Below are 26,280 nucleotides of genomic sequence, written 5' to 3'. Positions count from 1 at the left end.
GAGTAATTCGTGATAATTTTTCCACCATAAAAATAAAATGATTCCTGGCTGTTTATTTTCTTAACATGAAAAATTAACCCCCCCCCCAAAAGAAACCAAATCAAAAAGATTTACTATTGTTCCTTAAAGTGAAAAGTTGTATATAGTGAAAGAAATTAAGAATTAAAGCTATCAAGGTAGTTTGATGATTACAAGTTACAGGAAAGGAGGGCTTTTTATTGGTATGCTGTGCCCATACTGCAAGTGGAAAACATTCTGTTTTATTTGTGAAAATTTACCTGTTTGGCCTCCAGGTGTTAAATTCTCAGGATTGCAGACCTAGTAGAGGGCTTTGGGTTTTGATAAATATCAGACAAAAATTAGCTTTCATCTGGTCTGGAGAGAAAAGTCTTTCACGAGACTTTTTTGTTTGTTTTAAAGTTTATTTATTGAGGGGCGCCTGGGTGGCTCAGTCAGTTGCGCGTCCGACTTTGGCTCAGGTCATGATCTCACAGCTCGTGGGTTCGAGCCCGCGTCGGGCTCTGCGCTGACAGCTCAGAGCCTGGAACCTGCTTCAGATTCTGTGTCTTCCTCTCTCTCTGCCCCTAACCCACTTGCATTCTGTCTCTGCCTCTCTCAAAAATAACATTAAAAAAAATTTTTTTTTAAGTTTATTTTTTGAGAGAGAGTGAGAGCGAGCAGGGTAAGGGCAGAGAGAGAGGGAGACCCAGGATCCGAAGTGCCTCCGCCTTGGCAACAGAGAGCCCCATGCAGGGCTCGAACTCATGAACCATGAGATCATGACCTGAGCTGAAGTCGAATACTTAACGGACTGAGCCCCTGTTTGTTTTTAAACCTTTAGCAACTTTTCTCCTTACTCTTAAAGTAAATGGAGTGATATTATGCATTTAAAAGCCTGATGATTAAAGAACTGGTTTTCTCAAAATCCTATCCCAGTAACATTTTTTGAATTGAATAACATTTACTTTTTTTTTTTTTTCTTAATCTCTTAAATTCTACAAGCAAACTAGTTTGACCATTTTACTGGCTCATCCCTGGCTTTCCCTCTGCCTTTCTTTCCTCAGCCACACTCTTCTTTCTCTGAGTATCAGTTGATTACTGATGTCTCTGAAATTTTCTCATCACCCTTTTGACTTTAAATCCTCTCTGTGGGTGGCCTCATCATTTGTTAACTTTCCAGTTTGTATCTTCATCCCAGATCTCATTTAGAGCTGGCTTTTAGACTTTCTCACTTGGATCTTCTCCAAGAATCTAAAATTTGCAAGTCCAGCACAGAACTCATCATCCATCCCCTACCCCTAGCTCCTCACTAGATGATGAGCATCTACCTGAGTGTGGAGACGGTGTTTTTGTTCACTGGTTCATATGAACGAATAAATGAAAGCTTCTAAAGCCAAATGTCCGAGAGGTAAACTTGATTCCTCCTTTTCCACCATTCCTCCATCTGTTCCGTTGCCAAGTCCCATCAGTGTTGCTTCCTTAGTTGTTCTGAACTGGTCTACTTGTTTCAAATCCAGTCATTATCTTTGTAGTGACTACAGAGGTGCCCTTTTTAACCTGGATTCCTTTAGCAATGTCCCTGTCCTTGTGGACACTTTGTCTCAAGTCTTGAACCCTCTTCAGTCAGAAGGTTTGTTCTAAAAGCTCCCTATTCTGGCTTCCTGATCTGAGCAGGATGAGCAGTTTTTTATACATGTGATCAGAAGACCTCAGACATTTCCCATTTTGCAATGCAATATGAATTTGGGTGCTAGAGTGAGATATGACTTTGAAAACTAGCTCTGCCAATTATTAATTATGTCTTGGAACAAATCAAATCAGTAAACTTCTGGGTTCCCAGTTTCTCTCTTTTTGAAACAGAGATGATGATTAAGTCAGTAATGCATGCAAAAGTACTTGGTGGATAGATTGCCCGGCATATGTGAATGAGCTATGTTATATCACCCCTCTTCTGATCCCCGAGTTTTCCCTGTATCTTGTTACCATAACTTAGGTATACCAGAATTCCTGATTGAACAGTGTTCTTCTGTAAATATCTTAACACCTGAGTCTGCAAATATGTGTTTATTCAGGACAGAAGTGAAATTGAGAATGTCTAGTGTTCATGCTGCTAATCACTGGTTGTTAATCATTGTCTCAGCTTTCCTTTCCTTATTTACACAAGTGAGAACATTGGACCAGATGATCTCTAGAATGATGTTTCCCTTACTTTTATGACATAATGAAGGAAATTGAAAGAATGAGCTCAGTAGTCCCACTACTCTAATATACTAACTGGTCATTTGTTTTTATTAAGTCTTTGTCCTTATCCGTGAATATTTTTCGTACTTACAGACAAGGTTTGCTTTCTGCTTTATTTCATGCGTTAGACTTTCCCCACGTTACTCCACTGCCTTTGTGACTTCAGGGGCATATAATATTCTCAGTGTTTTATAGAGTTAGTGAGCCTTCACTTACTTGGTCATTTTTCTCTTTTTAAACATTTGCATATTATTTTTCAGCTCTAACTTTCTGTTCTCCACTTTGAGTTCTGGACTTACAGGAAATTCTCAATCATCTAAAATAATACAGAACTAAAAACCAAGTGACTATTTATAGTCAAACAGCTGGCAAATATTTATGACACTGCATGCTTATTAGCCAAATCAGGAAATGGCTGCCCACAATACTGTTGATGATTTAAACTGAATCCCCTAGGCTGGGATCAGATGCTAGTGCTTTTAAAAAGCTCTTAGTGTAGGTGGCTAGATTGCGATCTACTTCATTAAAGTTAAGATTTGATCACAAGATTCTGGCTTCCTTGAGCCAATAAATTATAACAGTCTTGGTAACTGACCTTAATTTTTTTTAAATATATGCAGTACACTTCTATTTTAGAGAAATTGAGTTCCTCACCACCACCACCCATCTTATGTTCTTCCACCCCCCAGATCTCCTAGCCTAACCACCAAGACCATTTCATGTATATTCTCCAGCATTTCATATGCGTGTGTACACACACCCTATAGCAGCAGCCACTTAAAGAAGTTTTTTTTCACGTTTTTTTATTTTTGAGAGACAGAGGGAGACAGAGCATGAGCAGGGGAGGGGTAGAGAGAGAGGGAGATACAGAATCCAAAGCAGGCTTCAGGCAGTGAGCTGTCAGCACAGAGCCCAACATGGGGCTTGAACCCATGAACTGTGAGATCCTGACCTGAGCCGAAGTCTGACGCTTAACCGACTGAGCCACCCAGGTGCCCCTAGGCAGCAGCCATTTTTAAACACTGTAATAGTCAACAAGTATATACTTAAAGTCATTTAAGGAGAAGTTTGAAATAGTGTATGGTATCAGGTATATGTGAAATCTAAAAAGGATAGACTCAGAGAAACAGATTAAAATAGTGGTTACCAGGGGTTGGGAAGGAGGTAAGGGGAGACATTGCTCAAAGGGTCTGAACTCCCAGTTATAAGATTTAAGAGTTTGGGAATCTAATATAGCAAGGTGATCATAGCTAATACTAACTAGTATGTGATACTACTATATACTTGAATGTTGATTAGAGAGTAAATCTTAAATGTTCTCACCACGAAAAAGAAATGGTTACTATGTGATGGGATGGACGTGGTAGCTAATATATAATGGTTATCATTTAGCATTTTATACATGTATCAAATCAACATGTTGTATGCCTAAAGTTATACAATGTTACATGTCAATTACGTCTCAAGAAAGCTGGCAAAAAATTGAAAAATAAATTTAAAAAGAAGTTAAATTTGTAGAGTAACTTTCTGATTGGGATTTAAATTTATAAGTAGAAATAACAATAAAATGTAAAGATAAGAATAAAATGTTCTATCAGTAGTAGAATACTACCGTCCATAATTCCTCTGCATCATTGTTTATAGTGAGTTTTGTAGCCTGAAGTCACTTTTTCACTTTTTCTCTAGAGCAGTAATCTGTTTTATTTATTGTATACTGAGCAATAATTCAAGCACTTTCATTTTTATAGTCCTGTTAGTGCCAAATATGCTTAATATGCGGATACTTGCCAACAGCTTTATTCCTTCTAGCAAAGATAACTTTTTCTTTTTCTTCCTAGCAAGGTCAGCATTGGACACGGCAGTGCGTTGTAAGTATTGCATCTCAATATTTTGCAGATGGTTTATTTTATCCTATGTGCATGAGCACTTACATTCAAACAATGGGGATATTTCAATGTGAGCAAAATCGATTTAGAAATTTTTAAAGTTATAAGGATGCTATTTGAATAGCTCAATATTCTACATATATAATAGTATTCATAATGCATATTTTGTTAACATTTTTTAGGTTCAGTAACATACGCGCAGAAAATGTGTGAAAGAATTCCTCGTTAGAACTAGAACATAAACAGATACTCAGTGATGTTTTAGGCTTTTTACTGGTTCTAGAGGTAACCATGTGTTGTATGTGCATGAACTAACTAGAAGTGTAAAGTAACAATTCAAAACCTCTCCTGTACTGAATTTTAAAAATAAACTTAAAAATAATTAGATAAAATACATATACCTTCATCAAGATCAACTGATATATTTATGTCAGTTATTAGCTTGTTTCCCAGGAGGTTCAGTGTTTTGTTTTGAGGTTCTTTGAAACCCTCAGGGTAAAAAAAGGCATGTATTTTAAGATATGTATATATCGGTGTTTTTACATAATGCTCTTTTTGTTTTAAGACCTGAAACAAACTGACTCTAGAGTCTATTAACTCTTTTAAAAAAAAATTTCTCCCCAAAGCTACAAAACCTCCCAGATATAAATGTGGAATCTCAAAAGCTTGCCCTGAGAAGCATTTTGCTTTTAAAATGGCAAGTGGAGCAGCCAATGTGGTGGGACCCAAAATCTGTCTGGAAGACAATGTGTAAGTATTTACCAGTTTGGAAGTATCTGGCGTGCCAGTAAATTTTAGCAAATTGAACCTGAGTCTAATGGATCTTTGGAAAATGTATTGGGCATGTTTTACTAAAGAAAAGTGATTTCAGTTTTCATTACACAGTTTTTTTTCTCCCACCCGTTTAAAGAGTCTTAAATTTCTGAGATTTCATGTTAGAGTGACATAAGAACACAGCATTTGTCTAGCTTCACGTAAAGATGAGGGATTTCTCATGTGAATTCTCTAGATTTCTCGTGTGAATTCTCTAGATCTGTGCTGTCCCATCTGGAGCCATAGACACATGTGACTATTTAATTCTGATTCTTAAATAGCAGGGGGAAGGTTAATTCATTTACATTAATTAAAATTAAAAGTTCAGTTCCTCAGTCAACGAGCCACATTTCAAGTACTGAGTAGCCATACATGGCTTGTGCCTACCAAACTGAACACAAAGCATTTCCACCCTTGAAAAAAGTCCCTTTTGACAGCACTGCCCTAGATAATGAACGCTTTATCTTACAAACATGTTTCATTTTGGGGCGCCTGGGTGGCTCATTCGGTTAACCCTCTGACTCTTGGCTTCAGCTCAGGTTACAATCTTATGGTTCATGAGATCAAGCCCCACATCAGGTTCTACACTGACAGTGCAGAGCCTGCAATTAATAGGAAAAAAGAAAAACATCTTTTGTTTTAAATGTCTAAATGCTGCTTGTTGACGTGTGAAGTAATCCAGTAATAACCTCAAGCCTGTTGTGATGCTGAACTGTTTGCCACTAAGCTCAATGGTTTTCTAGACTCAGATGCTCTACAGTTTTTAAGTAGTGTTGACTGTCACTTGTAGGTGAAGTTCGTGTCTCCGAAATCACAAGGCCTGCTTTCAGTTGGTTGCTTTTAATCTGCTCTTTCTTGGAAAATTAAATACATGAGCTTATTTAAATTTCATGTTAAAATAATAGACATGCCAATAATTACATAGAATAAAGAGTTAATTTTATAGTAGGAGGAAACAGAAGCAGTTTCTCCCTGCAGTTTGTGTCTTTTTTTTTTTTTTTTCCTAACTTTATTTATTTATTTTAGGGCACACATGGGGAAGGGCCATAGAGGGAGAGAGAGAATTCCAAGCAGGCTCCATGCTGTCAGCCTAGAGACCAACACAGGGCTCAGGTCTCAATCCCATAAACCATGAGCAGAAATCAAGAGACACTCAACTGACTGAGCCACCCAGGTGCCCCTGTGTGTCTTTTCTTTTTGATGTAGAAGCTCTTGAATATTTATCCTAAGCCCTTTTTCAGTTAGCTATGGGCATTATTTAGCCTCTTAGAATAATGCTTTTCTTGTAATTAAAGGCTTGAGCTAGATGATCTTTAAAGTTCCTGCTCATTTCCTTTCTTTTCCCTCATGCTAGTTATAATCCATTGTTAATCCATCACTGTCTTCTGACTTCCCATAATAGTCCTATTTTACTGAATTATGTAACAAGGAACTTGGATGTTAGAAGTTCAACAAACTTAGAAGTTTGCAGATTTTACATTAAATCATACCCTTCCCATTAACTTAGAATGTTTCCGTTCCCCTTTGCACCTTATTTGGCTAAGGAGGCCTCAAGTTTGATTCAGAATCATAGGTAGGAATTTCTCTTAGAATGCCTAGCCCATGGTAGACTTTCTTTGGAGACTTCCTCTGCCACCCCGCTACCCCCATGAAGCATGTTAGTTTTAATACAAAGAGGAGATCAAAGTTGTTTTACCAGCAGGTTCTCTATTTATAGATTGTATAGGTTAAAAAGAAGAGAGTATATATAGAGGCAGTGGAATTTGGCACAGTAAATACTAGGCTCCTAGCCAAAGAATTTGGTTCTAGCATGGTGGGCATGTCATGTGGAATTTGTATTTCAATTTCTTTAACTGTAAAATTGAAGCAGGCCTCCTATCCATCCTCATTTCAGGAATCATTCTGATACTCAGGAGAAATTAAATAATTGATGGGATTTTAGAGCTATGCATGAAGCCCCAAAATCTAGTCTTCCAGAAGGACTGAATAATTGGCCAGGGATCCCTACTGAAAAAACCGTGGGGACAGTTCACAGTCCAGTACGTTGTCTCACATTTTGTTTCTGTATTGAAAGTTGTTGCAACAAAGAATTTAAACAAAGACCCTGACTTCCTTAGCATCATTCGTTCAGTTATTCAGCAAGCATTTATTGAGCATAGTCCCTGCTGTCACGAAACTCAGTCTAGTAGGAGAGACAGACATTTAAGGAGTAAATGCACATCAGTCATCGCAAACTGTGGCACGAGCTGTGCAGAGCTGGGTGACGAAGACCCTTGGGGATGAGTGATATGAGATCGAGGAATGAGGGCCAGGGCAGTAGCAGCTGAAGGGTCATGAAGGTAAAGAGGTGAGGTCTTTTCTTTCTTTTTGTTTTTAAGTTTATTTATTTTTTTAGTAATCTCTACACCCAACATCGGGCTTGAACTCACGACCGACCGAGCCAGCCAGGTGCCCCAGTGTCCCTTTCTGAGTGTTGAGCCGTTCAAGGTTTTCAGATTCTGGCATGTCATGATTTCATTGATGTTGAAAAAATTACCTGACTGATGTGTAAAATGATTAGAACAGTTGGAAGGCCATCACTGCCAAGGTTCTTTGACACTGCCCCTCCTCCCAGTAGTAACAGAGGTTTTTTTCATGTGTATTCACTAAATATATAAGTAGACAGTAAAAATACATAAATAGAAATTTTACTATTTTCCTGCACATGTCCTGAGTACCTGCACACTCATTTCGGAGACCACTAGTTCAGATCAGTGCTTTTCAGTGGGACATTTGTCAAGGTCTATAGACATTATGGGATGGTATAGCTATGGAGGCAGTACTCGTAAAGACTGGGATGCTCTTAAACACCCTCCAGTGAAGCCAGGCAGCCTTTACACATGAATTATCAGGTCCATAATGTCATCATAGACTAAATTTGAGAAACCTCAGTACAGACAAAAGAGGGTAGTTAAGATCAGGGTGGTGGTTATGGTTTTAAGGACAGGTTGGATGCATCAAGATACATTATGGAGATTAACGTAAATTTCAAACTTCTCATTAGTTTGTAATAGAAAATCCTGGGGATAAACATCAAATGTCACACACTACAGGAATTGTAGCTTCTTTTTATTTTGCATTAGAGAGCCCATAGAATTTACTTATGTTCAAGGTATAGCTCTTATTTTAGGCATAAACTCATCTGATTTCAGTTTATATGACATTGATATTAGGATAATACCTCACCTTTTATTGTGCTCTTAATGTTTGGTATAGGAATATACAGCAATGATTTTCAGAGATTTATTTATTTTTGTACATTGAGAGGCCAGATAGTATTTTTGGCTGTGAGGATCAAGAGGTAAAATCAAGGATAGTGTATAAGTACTTAAAAAATCATTTAACATATAACCATTTAAAAGTACAAAAACCATTCTAAGCTCATAAATGATAAAACAAAAGTAGCCAAGCAGTTGGATAGATTTGTCCTGTGGGCTATAGGTTTGTTAAAGCCTGCTCTAAACTAACCATTTTAAGATGTAGCAGTTAAAACATAGAGTAGGTATTTGAAGCAAAACTTGCTCAAAGATGTAGAATCTTTCTATAGATTATGTAATATTTTCTTTAGATTTTTGTCTGGAGGCGTGGAATGGTAGTAGGGGGAACCTTCATATTCGTGAAAGATAAAGTATTTCAGATTGTGTGAGTAAGAGGGAGTAAGTAGCCTTTATACATTTAAAAATCTTGAGTAGTTTGTCATTTGCTAGTTGCAGGTTTTCCCGGATTGAATTCCTTGTTAAAAATCGATTAGCTACTGCCCTCTTGTGGGAAGCCTATGGCATAGTGCTTCTTTGTGGCTTTTATTTCTTAGCTCTGTGAAAGAGGCAGCAGCATACTAACCCCATGATGATTCTACTTGGAGAAGACACTGTGATACTTCATTATTAATGTAACAGGTTAATCACACTATCGCTTCTTAACATTAATGATGGAGTTTACTTATCTCACATATTTCTGAAGGGAGCAGAGCAAATACATTTTGAAATTCCCTCTTTCGGGCAGCACTTTTAGTGGGTTTCCTTATGACTCACCTTTCAGAACTGCTTGTGAAAAAAGTCTATGCTCTATTACATGTAAATTTTAGAGAATGAAAAGTGGGATTTTGAAGGCAGATATGTAACCCATATGGGTAGATAAATAGTTAAATGCTACTAAGCTTTTCAAAATCAGATTTTTATACTTTTCCTATATGAATCTTCAAGTAGAGTTTTTTTTTTTAACTTTTTATTTTGAAATAATTACAGAAATCACAGGAGATTGCAAAGATCATACAGAGCCGTCCTGCATACTCTATACCCAGTTTCCCCTATGGTTATATCTTAGAGTACACTATCAAAAACAGGAAATTGACATTGGTACAGTGTGTGTATGTGTAGTTCTGTCATTTTGTCACATGTGTAGGTACACGTAGCCAGTAAGCAATTGGGATACAGAATTATTGTATCTCCACAAAGAGCTCTTTCATGCTATGCTGTTACAGTCACCTCCATCATCACTGACGTCTGGCAACCACTAATCTGTTTGTCATTTCTATTATTTTGATGTTTTGAGAATTCTATATAAATAGAATCATACAACATGTGACCAGATGAGATTGGTTATTTCACTCAGCATGATGCTCTTGAAACATTGGTGCCTGTTAAATCCCTTCTTTTTTATTGCTGAGTAATAGTCTGTGTTACGGATGCAACACAGTTTATGCATCACCTGTTGTGCTCAGCCAAACAATTTCATCGTTTCCGGTTTGTGGTAAGCATATGTTTAATTCTGTAAGAAACTGCCAAACATTTTCCACAGTGACTGCACCATTTTACATTCCCACTGACAATGTATGAGAGATCCAATTTCTCTATATACTTGCCAGAATTTGGTGCTATTACTATTTTTTATTTTAGCTCTTCAAATAGATGTGTAGTGATATCTCAATGTTATTGCTAGTGATGCTGAACATCTTTTAATGTGCTTTTTTTTTTTTTTTTTTTTTTTGCCACCTGTATATCCTCTTCAGTGAAATATCTATTCATGTCTTTGTCCATATTTTAATTGGGTTGTTTTTGTTTGTTTGTTTTTTATTGTTACACTTTGGGAGTTTTTGAAATATATTCTAGGTATGAATCCTATTGTCAGATATGTGGCTTGAGACTATTTTCTTACAGTGTATAGCTCATCTAGACATCCCTTTCGCTGGGATGTTTTGTACGGCCAAAGTTTTTAATTTTGATAAGTTCCAGTTTATTGATGTATTTTTCTTTCATGGATGTGCTTTGTTGTTTATGGATTGGTGTCATGTCTGTCACTCACTCACCGAACCGTAGGTTTCAAACATTTTCCTCTGCATGATTTTCCAAAGCTTTTAGTTTTATGTTTTCTATTTATATATTTAAATCTGTGATCCATCCTACATTAATCTTTGAATAAAGTAGGACATGTAGGTTGAGGTTCAGTTTTGGCCTATGAATATCTAGTTGCTTCAGCACAATTTGTTGGAATGACTTTCCTCCTCCATTGAATTGCTTCTGCTCCTTTGTTAAAAAATAAGTTGGCTGTGTTTCCACTGGTGCATTTTTTTTGTTCCACTTGGTTTTGGGTTCTCCATTCATTCCATTGATCCACTAATTTATCCACTAATACCACATGCTCTTGATTATATAGTTATAGAGTAAGTCTTTAAGTGGCGTAGAATGATTCCTCCCATTTTCTTTCTTTCTTTCTTTCTTTTTCTTTCTTTCTTTCTTTCTTTCCCTTTCTTTCTTTCTTTCTTTCTTTCTTTCTTTCTTTCTTTCTTTCTTTCTTTCTTTTCTTTCTTTCTTTCTTTTTCTTTCTTTCTTTCTTTCTTTCTTTCTTTCTTTCTTTCTTTCTTTCTTTCTTTCTTTCTTTCTTTCTTTCCCTTTCTTTCTTTCTTTCTTTCTTTCCCTTTCTTTCTTTCTTTCTTTCTTTCTTTCCCTTTCTTTTTCTTTCTTTCTTTCTTTCTTTCTTTCTTTCTTTCTTTCTTTCTTTCTTTCTTTCTTTCTTTCTTTCTTTCTTTCTTTCTTTCCAAAATTAGCTATTCTAATTTCTTTGCCTTTCCATATACATTTTAGAATAACCTTGCCTCTGAGGCACCTGGGTGGCTCAGTTGGGTAAGCATCTGACTTCGGCTCAGGTCATGATCTTGAGCCCCACATCAGGCTCTTGCACTGGCAGTGTGGAGCCTGCTTAGGATTTTCTCTCTCTTTCCCTCTCTCTCTGCCCCTCCCCCGTTGGCCCACACGTACACACGTGCATGCGCTCTCTGTCTCTCTCAAAATAAATAAACTTAAAAAAAAATTAAAGAATAACATTGCCTCTGTATACAAAAAACCTTGCCGGGATTTTGTTAGGAGTTGTGTTAAATCTGTATATTGATTTTTGGAGAGAATTGACCATCTTTACTATGTTGAGTCTTTCAGTTGATGAATATGGCGTTTCTCTTTAAATATTCTTTGTTATCTTTCATTACCATGTTGTGGGTTTCAGCTTACAAGTCCTATACATAGTTTATTAGATTTATACCTAAGCGTCCCCCATGTTTTGAGCAATTGTAGATGTCTTTGTATTTTTAATTCCAGTTTTTATATGTTCATTGTTAGTATGCAGACACAGTTGATTTTCGTTTGTTGGTCTTGTATCTTATAACCTTGCTGAATTAATTTCTCCTAATTCTATTACTTCTGTTACTTTCCTTTTCTTGGTTTTTTGCTGTGGCTAGGATTTCCAGTACTATGTTGAATAGTAATGGTAAGAATGGACATACTTGACTTGTTCCTCATCTTAAGGGGAAAGTGTTGTCCTTCACCGTCAAGTATGGTGTTAGGTGTAGATTTTTGTAGATGTTCTCTATCAAGTTTAGGAAGTCCTCTATTACCGGAGTTTTGAGACTTTTTATCATGAATGGGTGTTGAATTTTGTCAAATGCATGTTCTATATTGAGATGACCATGTGATTTTTCTTAAACCTATTAATATAGTAGATTATATCAACTGTTCAAATATTGAAATGACTGTTTCTGTAGGCTAAGCCTGACTTGGTCATAGTTCATGATTTTTTTTAATATAATGCTGAATTCTACTTACTAAATGTTTTGTTAATGAGGATTTTTGCCTGTATATTAATGTTGGTTTGTAGTTTTCTTGTAATGTCTTACTCTGGTTTGGGTATTATTGTAATATTGGCTTTATAAAATAAATTTGGAAGTATTAAATTTTCTGAAAGAGTTTGTGTGGAAGTAGTGTTAATTCTTTTTTTAAACATTTGGTAGAACTCTCCAGTGAAACCGTCTAGGCTTGGAGATTTTCTGGTGAGGTGAGTTTATAAACTATGAATTCACTATCTTTAATAGTTACAGGACTATTTAAACGATCTATTTCATAATGGATGAGTTGTGTTAGTTTATACATTCTGAGGAATTGGATCTAACTCATTTGAGTTGTCAAATTCACATGTGTAAAATTGTTCATAGTCTTTATCCTTTCAATGTCTGCGGGGTCTATAGTGATATCCCACTTCACTCTTGGTATTAGTGATTTATGTTTTCTCTTTTTTTCTCTGTCAGTCTTACTAAAGGTTTAATTTTATTGATCTTTTTAAAGCTTTTTGTTTCATTGATTTCTCCTCTTTTTATTATTTTTTTTTCTTCTGCTTGTTTTAGGTTTATGGCATTCTTTTTAGTTACTTGAGATGGGAACTTAGGTGATTAATTTGAAGCTTTTTCTTTTTTAATTTAAGCATGGAGTGCTATAAATTCCTTTCTCAGTAGTCTTTTAGCTATGCCTCACAAATTTTAATAAGTTGTATGTGCATTCATTTCTGTGTGTTTTTTAATTTCCCTTCAGACTTCCTCTTTGACCTGTGGATTATTGAGAACTATGTTCTTTAGTTTCCAAGTGTTTGGAGGTTTTCCTGTTATCTTTCTGTTACTGATTTCATTGTGGTTGGAGAACACACTTGGTATGATTTCAATTCTTTTAAAAATGTTGAGGTTTATTTTGTGGCCCATGATATGGCCTACCTTTAGTATATGTTCCATGCACACTTGAAAAAAATGTGTATTCTGCCCTTGTTGGGTAGAATGTTCTTTAAATGTCAGGTAGACCTGTTGGTTAATGCTGTGGTTGAGTTCTTCTGTACCTTTGGTAATTTTCTGTCTGTCAGTTGTTGAGAGAGGGCTGTTGACATGTCCAAGTGTAACTGTACATTTGTCTCTTTCTCCTGTTCTGTCTGGTTTTGATTCACATAGTGTGTACCTCAGTTGTTTGCTGTATACACATTAAGGTTTACTGTGTCTTGTTAAAGTTACCCTGTGATCATTATGTGTCTCTTTCTGTGTCTCTGGTAATTTTCTTTGCTCTGAAGTCTATTTAATTGATGATTATATAGCCACTCCCTTGTGTAAACAGCTTTATTGAGATATAATTCACATGCCGTACAGTTCACTCATTTAAAGTATACAGTCAGTGGTTTTTAGTGTATTCACAGGTACACTACAGTCAGGTTTTTTTTTGTTTTTGTTTTTGTTTTTTTGGTTTTTTTGGTGGGGGAGAAAGTGTGCATACGTGAGCCAGGGGAGGGTCAGAGAGGGAGACAGAGGCTCTGAAGCAGGGCTCAAACTCACAAACCATCAGGTCATGACCTGAGCCCAAGTCGAATGCCTAACCGACTGAGCCACCTGGCACCCCTCGAACATTTTTATACCTCAGAAAGGAATTGTGTCCTTCAGCTATTGCCCTTCCACTCCCTTCTCCCCTGCCCCCCACCAGCCCTAAGTAGCCACACTTCATTTGCTATCTCTATAGATTTACCTCTTCTGGACATATTATATAGAAGGTTTTACATGATAGGTAACTTTTTTGTCATCGGTGTCCTTACTTAGCAGAGTGGTTTCAAGGTTCATCCATGTTATGGTTTGATTAGTACTTCATTCCTTTTTATGATGGAGTCATTCTCCATTGTGTACATGTATCACATTTTGTTTATTCATTCATCAGTTGATGGACATTTGGTTTGTTTCCACTTTTGGGCTATTATGAACAATGTTTCTTTCTTTAAAAAATTTATTTAAATTTTAGTAGTTAACATACAGTACAATATTGGTTTCTGGAATAGAATTCAGTGATTCATCACTAACTTACACCACCAGTGTTCATCACAAGTGCCCTCCTTAATCCCCATCACCCATCTAGCTCATTCCCCCCACCCCCCCACCCATTCCTCCTCCAGCAACCCTCAGTTTGTTTTCTATTGTTAAGAGTCTCTTATGGTTTGTTTCCCTCCCTCCTCTCCACACCGCCCCCCCACCCCTTCCCCTATGTTCATCTGTTTTGTTTCTTAAATTCCACATATGAGTGAAATCTTACAGTATTTGTCTTTGTCTGATTGACTTATTTTGCTTAGCATAATACATTCTAGCTCCATCCATATTATTGAAGATATCAAAATCTTTCTTTTTGATGGCTGAATAATATTCCATTATATATATAACACCGCATCTTCTTTATACAATGAATAATGTTTCTATAAACATTTGTATACAGGTTTTGTATGGACATGTTTTCATTTTTCTTGTATATACGCTTAGGAGTGGATTTGGGTTCATATAGTAATTCTATGCTTAACTATTGGAGGAGGTGCTAGAGTGTTTTCCAAAGTGGCTGCACTAATTTGCCTTTTGACAGCAGTGTATCAGGTTTCCAGTTTTTACATATAACACTTGTCATTATCTAACTTATTGGTTACAGCCTTCCTAATGGGTGCTGAGTGGTACCTTGTGGTTTCAATTTGCATTTCACTGATGTTAATGATCTTTAATATCTTTTCATTTATTTGTTGGCCATTTGTGTATCTTTGGAGAAATGTCTATTCAAACCCTGCCCATTTTTAAATTGGATTATTTCTTTATTATTGAGTAGTAATGCTGTGTTCTTCTGATTAATGTTTATGTGATTTATCTCTTTCTACTCTTCTACTTTTCACCTACCTGTATCATATTTTAAGTGAGCTTTTTGACCCAAAGCCATAAAACTACTAGAAGAAAATCCAGGGAAAAAGCTTTATGACATTGGTCTGGGCAATGAATTTTTTTGGATAAGACACCAAAAACCTAGGCAGCAAAAGCAAAAATAGACAAATGGGATTACATCAAGCTAAAAAGCTTCTGCACAACAAAGGAAACAATCAAGAGAACAGAAAGTCAACCTAGAGAATGGGGGAAAATGTGCAATCCATATTATCTGCTAGGATATTTAATATCTAAAATGTATAAGGAACTCCTACAACTCACTAGCAAAAAAATCAAATAACCTGATCAAATAATCAGTGAAAGGCCAAAATAGATACTTCTCAAAAGGATACAAATAGCCAACAGGTATATGAAGAGATGCTCAGTGTCACTAATTATCAGGGAAATGTGAATCAAAACCACAATGAGTTAATGACCTCACACCTGGTAGAGCAGCAGTCATCAGAAAGACGAGATATCAGATATCGTCAACACTTCATCAAGTGTTGATGAAGATGTCAAGAAAAGGGAGCCCTTTCACACTGTAGGTGGGCATGTAAATTGATACAGCCATTATGGAAAACAGGGTGGAGGTTATTGAAAAAATTAAAAACAACTGGCTTATCTAATAATCCCACTTCTTGGTGTATGTCCAAAGGAATTAAAAACAGAATCTTGAAGAAATATCCGCTCTCACGTTCACTGCAGCATTATTCACAGTAGGTAAGATGGAAACAGTCTAAATGTCCGTCGACAGATGAGTGGATAAAGAAAATGTGGTGCATATATATGCGCAATGGAATATTGTTGAGCAAATAAAAGAAGAAAAGTCTGCCATTTGTGACAACATGGATGAAGCTGGAGGACATTATGCTGAGTGAAGTAAGCCACATGCAGAAAGACAAATACTGCCTGATCTCACTTATGTGGAATCTAAAATAGTCACATTCATAGAAGCAGAGAGTGAGGTAGTGAGTACCAGGGACTTGGGGGAAGAGTAAATGGGGAGATTTTGGTCACCGGGTACCAAGTTTCAGTTATGCAAGATGATTAAGTTCTTGAGATGTAATGTACAATGATGTGACTATATTACAGTACTTTATTGTTTGCTTGAAATTTGCTGAGAGGGTAGCTCTTAAGTGTTCTCACCATACACACACAAGTGGTAATGAAGGTGATGAATATGTTAATTAGCTTGATGTAAATATTTCACAGTGTATGTCAAATCGTATACTTAAATAAATACAATTTTTGTCAATTAAAAATATACTTCAATATACCTATATACTAGTGTTCCTCAACAAAAGAAAGAATTTCTTGTAGACACTACGTAGTTGGGTCCTATTTCAATCCACTGTGTCAATTTCTGTCTTTATTTGGTATGTTTAAACTACTTATTATAATTATTGACATGTTAGGACTTAAGCCTGCCATTTTATTATATTTTGTTCTCTCTCTTTTTTTTTTTTTTTCCTGTTTTCTTTTACTGGCTTCCTATGAGTTCCATGAACATTTTTTAAAATTTCTTTTTGATATATTTATAGTGTTTTTTGAGTCTATTTCTTTGTAGAGCTTTTTTAGTGGTTGCTCTTGCTATTTACTTACCTGGCTCCTGATAGAAGAAGTTTGCTGACTCAAGGTCTAGACTTAAGAAAGAGGAAGAAAATGTTAACTATGCAGATTAAAAGTATATTATGTCAGTAACTCTTACATTGTGAATAGCACAAAAAAATGAAGGAAGTTGTCTTCTAGTAATTTAAAACTTCATATGTGTTTCAACAAAAACATCACTCACATCATTGACAGGCGAGTGAAGTTCCAACGTATACCTTCATCATTTCAGTTTTTCCTTTGTCTTACTCTTCAAATGAAATGTCATCCAAGGTTTGTGTTCAAACTGCATTCATCCATCACTTGCAACCACAGGTTAGCTACAGATGTGAGTTCTATGAAAATCAACACGTTCTGTGAGAATCAGTTGGCCACGTGGGGTTCGTAGTAGAGTATGACAGCTTCTCCTGTGAAATTGTGTGGAACAAATCTTTTATATCAGAAAAGTTCATGATAAACATAGGCCCCTGTGTGCGTGTGTATAGATGTACCACACGTGAGTGTGTGTGTGTCTGTGTATTCTCACATATGCATACTTGCCCCTCTCCACCAACCGCAAACCGGTTGTGAATCATTGAACAGCACACCACCGGCAGTATCACTATTACCTTGAATGTTTAGAATTAAAGACACCTACAGTTTGAGTGTAATAATTCTGATTCAGCAAACCGAACCGACACAAGCCAGTGTTCCACTCGTACCTTCCATGTCACAGTGTCCCGGTGGTCTGTAAGCTGCTCGTGGATGGTGATTGCCTCAGCTGTAACAGTACGAGTGAGTGTGGTTCGATGCCGCAATTAAATGCATACAAGATTCCTCCTTCCGAGTGTAGAGAAATTTTACATTGATAATGATTAAGAGGATGTTCACCATTATTCTGGTTTTCAGATTATAAAAGCATCTCACTTGTGTTTCATGTCACATTGATATTGCAAAAAGTAGAACAGAGATTATTGTTTGATCCATGGAGGGTAGTGCAAAATATGTGCGTAATGTCCACGTGTTTTAAAGATTTTCTAAAATGCCATTTCATCACACAAAAGAGCAGCAAAAAGTAGTATTTGGGCCCTGATACATTTTAATATATCTATTTGTGAATTCTTATTTAAGGACATTGCTTTAAAATTATTCAAATTTAGACTGTCTCCTGTGATGTAGTAGAGACCTTTTAATCTCCACTGCAGTTATTAAACAATTGTGTGTGTATATAATATCCCCAACTATTTTTTGACATGGCTTTATTTCTCTGATCTAGGTTTATTTACAATATCTAATTCTAAATTTGTCTTGACTTTTCCCCTTCAGTTTAATGAGTGGTGTCAAGAATAACGTTGGAAGAGGGATCAATGTTGCCTTGGCAAATGGTAAGAATAATTATTTTAGCTTACAGATGTGATCAGTGGATACTCATGTGGCCCAGAGTAAAATACACCTTAATATCAAGGGATCAGGTCAGAAAGTGCCACACTTGACCCTTAAGCCCTCTTCCCACCCTCATCCACAAAAACCACCTGTAGGGGGAGACTCGGTGTCCAAGTATTATAGCATGCTTTCTTGGAAGCCTCCCACTTGCTGTGCAGTGTGTGGAGAGCTTCCCACGTGAAATTGATGAACGCTGAGGAATGTGGAATCTAACAAAATGAAGATAGATTGACATGATGAGGGTGTGTGAATGACAGAGGGTGATGGACTAATGGGAGGGGTGGGGAGAGGAATGAAGAGTAAAAATTAATTGTAACTTTTCAGTGTTATCCACATTCATCATGTAAGTTCATTAGTGAAAGTAAGTTTATTGAATCCTGAGCATCTCAAGTATTCTTGCAAAATCAAATCTGAAAATCTGAACCCGTGAAGTAAGGAACTGCATGCTTGTCTTTTCCTTCTGGTACAATAACCCTGTAAGGCTGTAATGGGGCAATTAGGAACCACGGCCACCTTACCCAGTTCGTAGTATAGGAAAATATTCTTTACTTCTTTCACAAAAGATAAGTTTCTGCATTTCTACTTTCTTCATTTTCTTAGGTAAAAAGCTCTGTACCTGTTTGTCTAATTGATAGCAAAAAAAAAAAAAAAAAAAAAAAAAAAAAACACTTTAAAAGGGAAATAGGTGAAAAAAATTTAAAAGATGACTTTAATGATAGAAAATAGCATCGATTAATCTTTTTGTAAAAGGCTTACATATTTTTTGGTAATTGTTAAATAAGGGAAAGTGGTAACACCTAAGAATGAAAAATATTGACCTGAATTTGAGTGGTCTACATACGGTCTCTCATGAACTTCGGTTGCTGCTCCTTGGCTTAAAGATTAGTGAGAAAGTGCAGAATTTTAATTTATCCAAAAGTTACTCTTTTAGAAATATATTTCAGATGCACACAGTTCAGATTTTAAGTCTTTTTCAAAATAACTCTTTCTTGTAAATGAATTCACACCCATCATTGGATAAGATCATTTGTCCCATACAGTGTAGGAGTATATTTCAATTGTGTAATTTGATACGATTTCCATCTCTTTCAGGAAAAACAGGAGAAGTATTAGACACCAAATATTTTGACATGTGGGGAGGAGGTAAGTATAGGTAACATGTAACTGTTCTGTTGCTATAGCACTGACTGACTTTTTAAGCCTCCTCAATATAACATAGCCCATTACTGAGAAAATAATGGTATTTTTGTGTTCATTCATTTTCTCTTTTCACTAAACATCTATCTGTATCTAAGTCATTAGTCATATTGCGTATATTTTGCTTTTTTATAGAAATTGTGTAATTAAGAGCAATAATATAAAAATTCAGATTTTAAAAATCGGAGTCCTGTATTTTGCAGCACAACTAATTGAAAGCTTTGGATCCTTTAGGTTTCTGACTGAACTTTTTAAAAAGGAAGAAGTAATTTAGAGAAGGGCAGAAGCAATTTAAGCACTTTTACTTAAAATTAATTTTTTTGCATATTTTTTAGTCGCTAAAATAAATTATAACCAGGATTATTATTAAAGTAGATAAGTACTTGAGAAAAAGAATAGAGTGTTGTTTATAGTTCACTGCACGTAGAGTGATTCACCAGTACCTTCCTAATGTGGAAGTTCCTCAAGGAACAGGTATAAGTCATTTACCAGCATGCAGAAGCGAGGACCTAGCCCCTTGAACAAGAGTGTGCCCCAAAGACATTTCTTCCTCAGATCTGATGGAAGGCCAACACTGATTTATCTTTTGATTCTTTTCTGAGGTGTTGGTCTGGGACATATATCAGCATGAGGCTGTCCCCAGCACCTCCTCATTTCCATTCCCTTTATAGATTCGCTAGAAGCCAGTAGCTGTTAGTCTTGAAGTTTATGTTAGGTTTTCAAACCATTCAGCTTTTCTAGTATTTCTTCAGCTTGTAATGAGATGCAATGTTTTATTTAGGACTTTTCATGGCTGTCAAAATGGTATAAACTTAAAATGCTACCATCAATTTTATACTCTCACGGCATAATTGGCCCCACCAAAACTTATTACAGGGAAACACCCTTCCAAAACCTTTGTTGAAATCAGCCACATGACTAGAAGCTCTGCTGTTTCATCAACTGTAGATGGTAGATTAATTACTGCCGAACGCCGAAAAGACTCTTCAAGTGAAGAAATAGGTGCAGTTTACGTCCATCTTTGCATTTAAAAGGAAATGGTTTGTTAGCTGCTCTGTACATTTTCTCAGAATTGAAAATGCTATTATTACAAAAAAGAATGCAGTTAGAGGACGTCTTTGGAATCTGCTATGGGAAGAAACTGAGTAAATTTGAAGTGTTCCAGTTCTGAAATAGTGTTAGATTTGGGGACTGCACAGAGACCTGATATTGGAGCATTCAAGATATAAAACGATTGGTAGTACCTGATCTACCTCTGACCGCTTTGTAGTCACTGAAGTGGTTTATTTTTAAGTTTTTGTGAATCTTGGTGCACTAGACGAAGCAGGTAATGACTATGATATTTGCATAATTAGATATAGCCTTCATTCCTCTCCCAAGATATGCCCAGAGGATCATAATCAATGTGTGTGTGTGTGTGTGCGTGCGCGTATTTAATTTTTAAACAAATTGCAGAGCCTTTTATGAATTAGATAAAAGCTCTGTGTCCTTTTAGATAAGTACCCAAACCATTTTACATATACCCAGGGAATCCCTGAGGCTTTCTTCTGCCCCCACCCCAAGTTTCTTTCTTTAAATTATAAGTCATGCTTTAATATGACTTTGCCATGTTTTTGTTTTTTTGTTTTTTTGTTTTTTTTCATTTAGCCCCTGGTGGAATGTCAGTACAAAAGACACATAGGATGAATCAGGATTGGGAAATTCTAAGTTGATGGTGGGATCCTATTAAGGGACAAACTTCATTTTTAACCTATTCATAAGATTTATTTCCCTTTTGGTTACTCTTCTTTTGAAATTATTGATTTACAAATACTTCATGTTTTAGTTTATTAACTTTTAGGAGAATATCGTGATGGCTACTTAGTCACTAAAAAATCCCCCAAAACCATCAATCCTTTCTTTTTCTCCAGATGTGGCCCCATTTATTGAGTTTCTGAAGTCCATACAAGATGGAACAATAGTCTTAATGGGAACATATGATGATGGAGCAACCAAGTATGTAAACTTAAAATTTTATACAATTTTTGGAGCTATAATTAATTATAAAAGCAATACATTTTCAATGAAAAGAAAATACATAAAGCAGAGCAAAGTACTCGAATTCCAGATAAACACTATTAACATTTTTTTATTTGCTTCCTTCTGTCTGTCTCTGTATTTATCATGCATATATGGTCATAAAGTTAGAACCACATAGTACCTAAAGTTTGTTATACCCTTTTATATTCTAATTTTAGCAACCTTTTAAATAGTTTTCTCTAATATTAAGATTCTTCAGTAGCATTGCCCATGGCCCACCAAGAGTTGATCACACGGCCCCACCTTTATTTGAAAGTTTCCTATTATTGCCAAAATTTTTGTATTATAAATAACATTTCGATAAACATCCTTTTAAGTAATCATGTCCTTAGGGTAAGTTCCTAGAAGTGGCATTCACTGTGAAGGAATAAGTGTGATATGTTTTTCATAATGTTTAATGCATGGTAAACTTTTATATAAAACTTTTTTCTTAAAATTGTACATGTTGTAAAACTTTGAAAATACAGAAAAGCACAAAGAAAACAAGTTATAGTTTGTCTACTCAGTGATAACCATTGATAAGTTAGTTTCCATCTCCAGTTTCCTTAATACACATATTTTCTTCATCTTAATCATTTGGAATGCTAGCATTTACAGCATACCTTTTAATTTCTTTATGTGGTGAATATTTTCCGATAACATTAAATAGCTTTCATAACAGAATTGTTCATGTCTGCCTAGTATAGCTCTTAAACATGTGTCATGATTTAAAAATTACTTAATAAAATACCTGCTGCTGGATCCTCAGGCTATTTCAAGTGTTCATACTTAGAAAAATGTACTATCTTTAGACATTTTTGAACAATCATCTCTTTCTTTAAGACAGTTTTTTTGAGGTAAGGTATTGAATCAAAGGATGTTTATGTTTTTTAAAAATGATTTTTTTTTAAGTTTGTACCAATTTTACATGGATCTCATAAGTTTCAGGACACTGACTATTAATTTTTTAAAAGTTACCAATTCTAAAAGTTTTGGAAAGGGATTTTGTTAATGTGCCTTTCTTTGGTTATTGTTGAGACTGCATTTTTTTTCACAAGTGTTTTTGGCTCTTTCTCTTGTAAACTGTCTTTTGACCATTTAGGTTGACTCATATTGATTTGTAAGGACCTTTATATGTTAAGGATATTAACCATTTCTCATGTTAAAATATATTACTTTGTGGGTTTTTTTGTTAATTTATGGTGCTTTTTGACTTTCAAAGTTTAGACTAATTCCTATTTAGTCAAGTGTATGGATTTTTCATTTTAGTTTCTTCTACTTTTATACTTGAAGTATTTTCCTATTTCCAAATTAAATATTTAGTACGTTTTCTTCCAGCAACTTCACTGTTTTCATGTATTTTATTTATTACACTATTTCATGTATTTTATTTATTGAACATTTACTAAAAATGTTTATTTTGAGAGCGAGCACACGCACGTGCGTGAGTGAGGGAGGATGAGAGAGAGAGAATGAGAGAGAATCCCAAGCAGGCTCTGTGCTGTCAGCTCAGAGCCTGACATGGGGCTCAGTCCCATGACCTGAGCAGAGATCAAGAGTCAGATGCTTAACTGTGACTGAGCCACCCAGGCTCCCCTGTTTTCAGTAATTTAAAAAATAAATCTGTTATTTCTCAGTGTCTTAGAATGCCTATTTTCATGTAGATTTGACTTTGTTTTTTATAATTTTTGTTCTGTTCATCTATCTCTTCCTTCCCCAATAAGACACTGTTTCAGTTTTTTAATAACTATTTTATAAAAATAACTGTACTTAATACCTTTCTGGGGTGGTTAAGAAGTCTTTAATAATAGTGTTTCTCAAATCCCTTCTATGATATTTTATCCAGATGAAAAGTATGGTACTTTTATCAGGAATAAAAAGCACCCCTTACAGATTTTAATTGAAAAGGCTATAAAATTAAGTTCACAAAGGAATATGGCTTGTCTGTTTATTGATTTTTTTTGTACCTGCATTTAATGTATAATTACATTATTGCAGATTTGCACTAAGAAAACAGTGCTACTTTGTGAATGTTTTAAAGTGGAAGTATTTTCTTTGACTACATTTTATCTGGTTCAGCTAAGGATGTGTTAAATCCATAGATGGAAGGTTAAATAAAACTGATGTATGCATCCATTGCCATTTAGCTAGATAGAACTAAATGGAAAATAATTAGGCGTTCTTTATGAAAAAACAAGTAACTTGCTATTTGCTTTTGCTGATAGATTAAGATAGTTTACATGTATAATTTGAGGTTTAAAAATTTTTAAAAACCTTGCTTTCCTGAGTAGATACACATGACCTCTCTTTTTCATCATGTTATTTCATAATTATAGCTGTCAGCTTCAGACCTGTTTCCCTTCTTCTGATAAATTGTGGCGATACCTAAGAACTAAGACAGGATGATATTTCTTCTTTAACTGACATTTATTGGTGCCCATCATATATAACAAGAGCAGAATCAGAAGACATTCAGCCTGTAAGACAAAAGTAGAAATCTACATTTTGATGTCTTGGAATGCCTAGAGGCTCAGCTGGTTAAGCCTCCAACTTTGGCTCATGATCTCACGGCTCGTGAGTTTGAGCCTGACATCTGGCTCTCTGCTGTCAGCATAGAGCCTGCTTCAGATCCTCTGTCCCCCTCCCCTGTGCGCTCTCTCAAAAATAAATTTAAAAAAATAAATAAATTGTGATGTCTTTATACTTAGCCAATATATGGTTCAACCTCTGTATATTTAAATGATTTCAATTGTCTGCATTTTCAGTTTGGGTACATGAATTTGTATTTTGAATATTTCCTTTTTCCAAACACCAGGAAATAAATTGTAAGTATTGTGTCCTTTATACAAAAATGCACACGCAGTCTTTATAAATGGCCATCTGCATCTATTAAATGTAACGGAAGTGAAGCGTACACCTTGGCAGGTATCTGTGGAACATTTGAAGTGTGATTCATCAGCTGTGGTATACCTAGTCTTCTATGGGAATAGAAGCTGTCTGTGCTTCAACTGATGTGTTAAGGGCTTTTCTTTCCATAAGGCTTCTGGATTTTACTTCATAGGAATGGTTTGTTTTCCTGCTTATACCCAATACCCAAAAGAGTTTAGAATTTGAAATGGATGTGCCTACTGTCTCCAAGACTGGGAGTTGGTATGGGTTCTCCATAGTTGTCCCTGCCTGATCCCAGTTTTTGCTCTCAGCAGTGAGCTCCTTGGCTGTACAGTGAACTTGTGAGAGTGTTTGCGATTGGTCTCCATCACAGCACTTCCCAGAGTGTGTTCTAGTGGGATCCCAGCCCTCTAAACTTGTAATGGTCAAATAAGTTTGGGGGATGGCACCTTGCATTTTGCCTCTTTCAGGGATTTACAATGGAAGGCCCTGAAGTTTGCCCTTTACCTTTGTTTATCCCAGTGTTTCTTGATTGTAACAAGGAACCCCATTTTAAAAACAAAACAAAACAAAAAACAAACAAAAAAAACCCACTATATTTAAGAAAAGGTACATTTTGGAGAGTGCAGATCTCTAATGATGCCTACTTCCTCCCCCTCCCCCGACCTACCCTTCTAAAATAAATTATTTGTTTATTTAATGAAGAACTTTAATAGTTTGAGCAAGCTAAATTTTGCTATCGTAGCCCTCCTTTTGGAGACAACACTCCATGACGTGTTAGCTTCCTGGCTAAGTGAAAGGTTTAAATGTGGGTGATCTGAAGTAAGTGATCCTAAGTCATTTGACAAAGCATCCAAGCCACGGTTGGGGGTGGGGGGGGGAGGTGGGAATTCCCATGGAACTCGTTTACAAATCTCTCCGCTGAACTGCTCACCTCTGAAGGGCACCAGTATCTCATCATTGCTCTATCTGAAACAAAACAGAGCAAAAAATTATTCTTAAGTAAACATTACGTTCTCAGGGTTGGTCTTCTAAATACCACCTGGTAGTCTTAGCTTGGGTAAATGGAGCAATAAATATGTTCCCCAAATCATTTGATACTTCATGTTTGAAACTAATTAGCATTTCTCTTTCATTTTTCCGTTTTCCTGCACCATACACAGGACCCTTGTCACCTTTCATCATGTTAAGTTTCTGGGTTGGTTTACCCTCTGGGCTGCATTTTTTGGGGCATCAGCTCTCTGGTTGATTATCAGCTCTCTTAAAATGAGTGCCCCAGATCAAACACAGGGCTCCAGATGTGGTCTGGTCAGTGCAGGGGAGATGCTAGCTTTTACCATTCTGGAGATTACATTTCTTTGAATATTCATGCAGACTGGTATTGTATTAGTTTTCTTTAAATGGTCATATCACATTTTTGACTCATTTTTGACTCATTTTTGGTTAAGTTAAACTGTTAGATCATTTCATTTGATCTCAGACCCCCTTTTTTTTTTTTTTAACCACTGCCAAGTCAGGTCTTTCTCCCCGTTCAGTACTTGCTTTTGTTTAATCTAAATGAAGGGTTTCATTTACCCTTGTTATCCTTGTTACATTCAATTTTGCTGATTTTAGCCCATTAGGTCATGATTCTGACATTTGTCCTATGAGATTTCCATGATCCAGGCTTTGTAGTCTCTCCAGAGTTGTTCTTGTGTCTAAATCGAAGTCATTGATGAAGCTGTTCGCCAAGGGCAGTGTGCCACCCTACTTACTAGGGGCCTCCTCCAAGGGATTCATCTACTGATCATCTACAGAAACTGTTTTTTAAACAGCTGCCAGTGCACCCTAATAGGCATATCATCCAGCTGCTGCTTCATTATTTTATTCATAGAGGCTATTTTCTAAGACTCTCAGATGCTCACTTGAAACTCATGAACTATGCTAATTACAGTAGCCTAATCTACCACCCGAAAACCTCTTTACATGGTGAAATGCCTGAGATGACATTAACTTGGCTTGATTTATTTCTCCCTCCTCCTCACTACCCCATCTTTCCTCTTCCTCCTTTTTTTTTTTTTTTTAATGTTCACAGGATCTCCTTGCTGTAATCCATTCTAGAATTTGCTAAGA

At 36.0% G+C, this 26,280-nt stretch overlaps 1 protein-coding gene across 2 annotated transcripts in view; it reads left to right on the top strand.

Moving 5' to 3' along the window:
• Positions 1 to 26,280, top strand: part of FAM3C (FAM3 metabolism regulating signaling molecule C) — a 55,733-nt gene that overhangs the window by 22,482 nt on the left and 6,971 nt on the right. For both annotated transcript variants that reach the window (XM_042923127.1, XM_042923131.1), the window contains exons 4-8: positions 4,080 to 4,109; positions 4,754 to 4,877; positions 17,908 to 17,966; positions 19,117 to 19,167; positions 21,132 to 21,216. In XM_042923127.1, coding sequence (XP_042779061.1) covers positions 4,080 to 4,109; positions 4,754 to 4,877; positions 17,908 to 17,966; positions 19,117 to 19,167; positions 21,132 to 21,216 — 349 coding nt within the window. The remainder of the gene's footprint in view (positions 1 to 4,079; positions 4,110 to 4,753; positions 4,878 to 17,907; positions 17,967 to 19,116; positions 19,168 to 21,131; positions 21,217 to 26,280) is intronic.

This window comes from Panthera leo, chromosome A2, assembly GCF_018350215.1.
Source record: "Panthera leo isolate Ple1 chromosome A2, P.leo_Ple1_pat1.1, whole genome shotgun sequence".
NCBI classification, from domain to species: domain Eukaryota; kingdom Metazoa; phylum Chordata; class Mammalia; order Carnivora; family Felidae; genus Panthera; species Panthera leo.
Note: the sequence above shows the minus strand (reverse complement) of the source record. Positions and strands in the feature narration are given on the sequence as shown.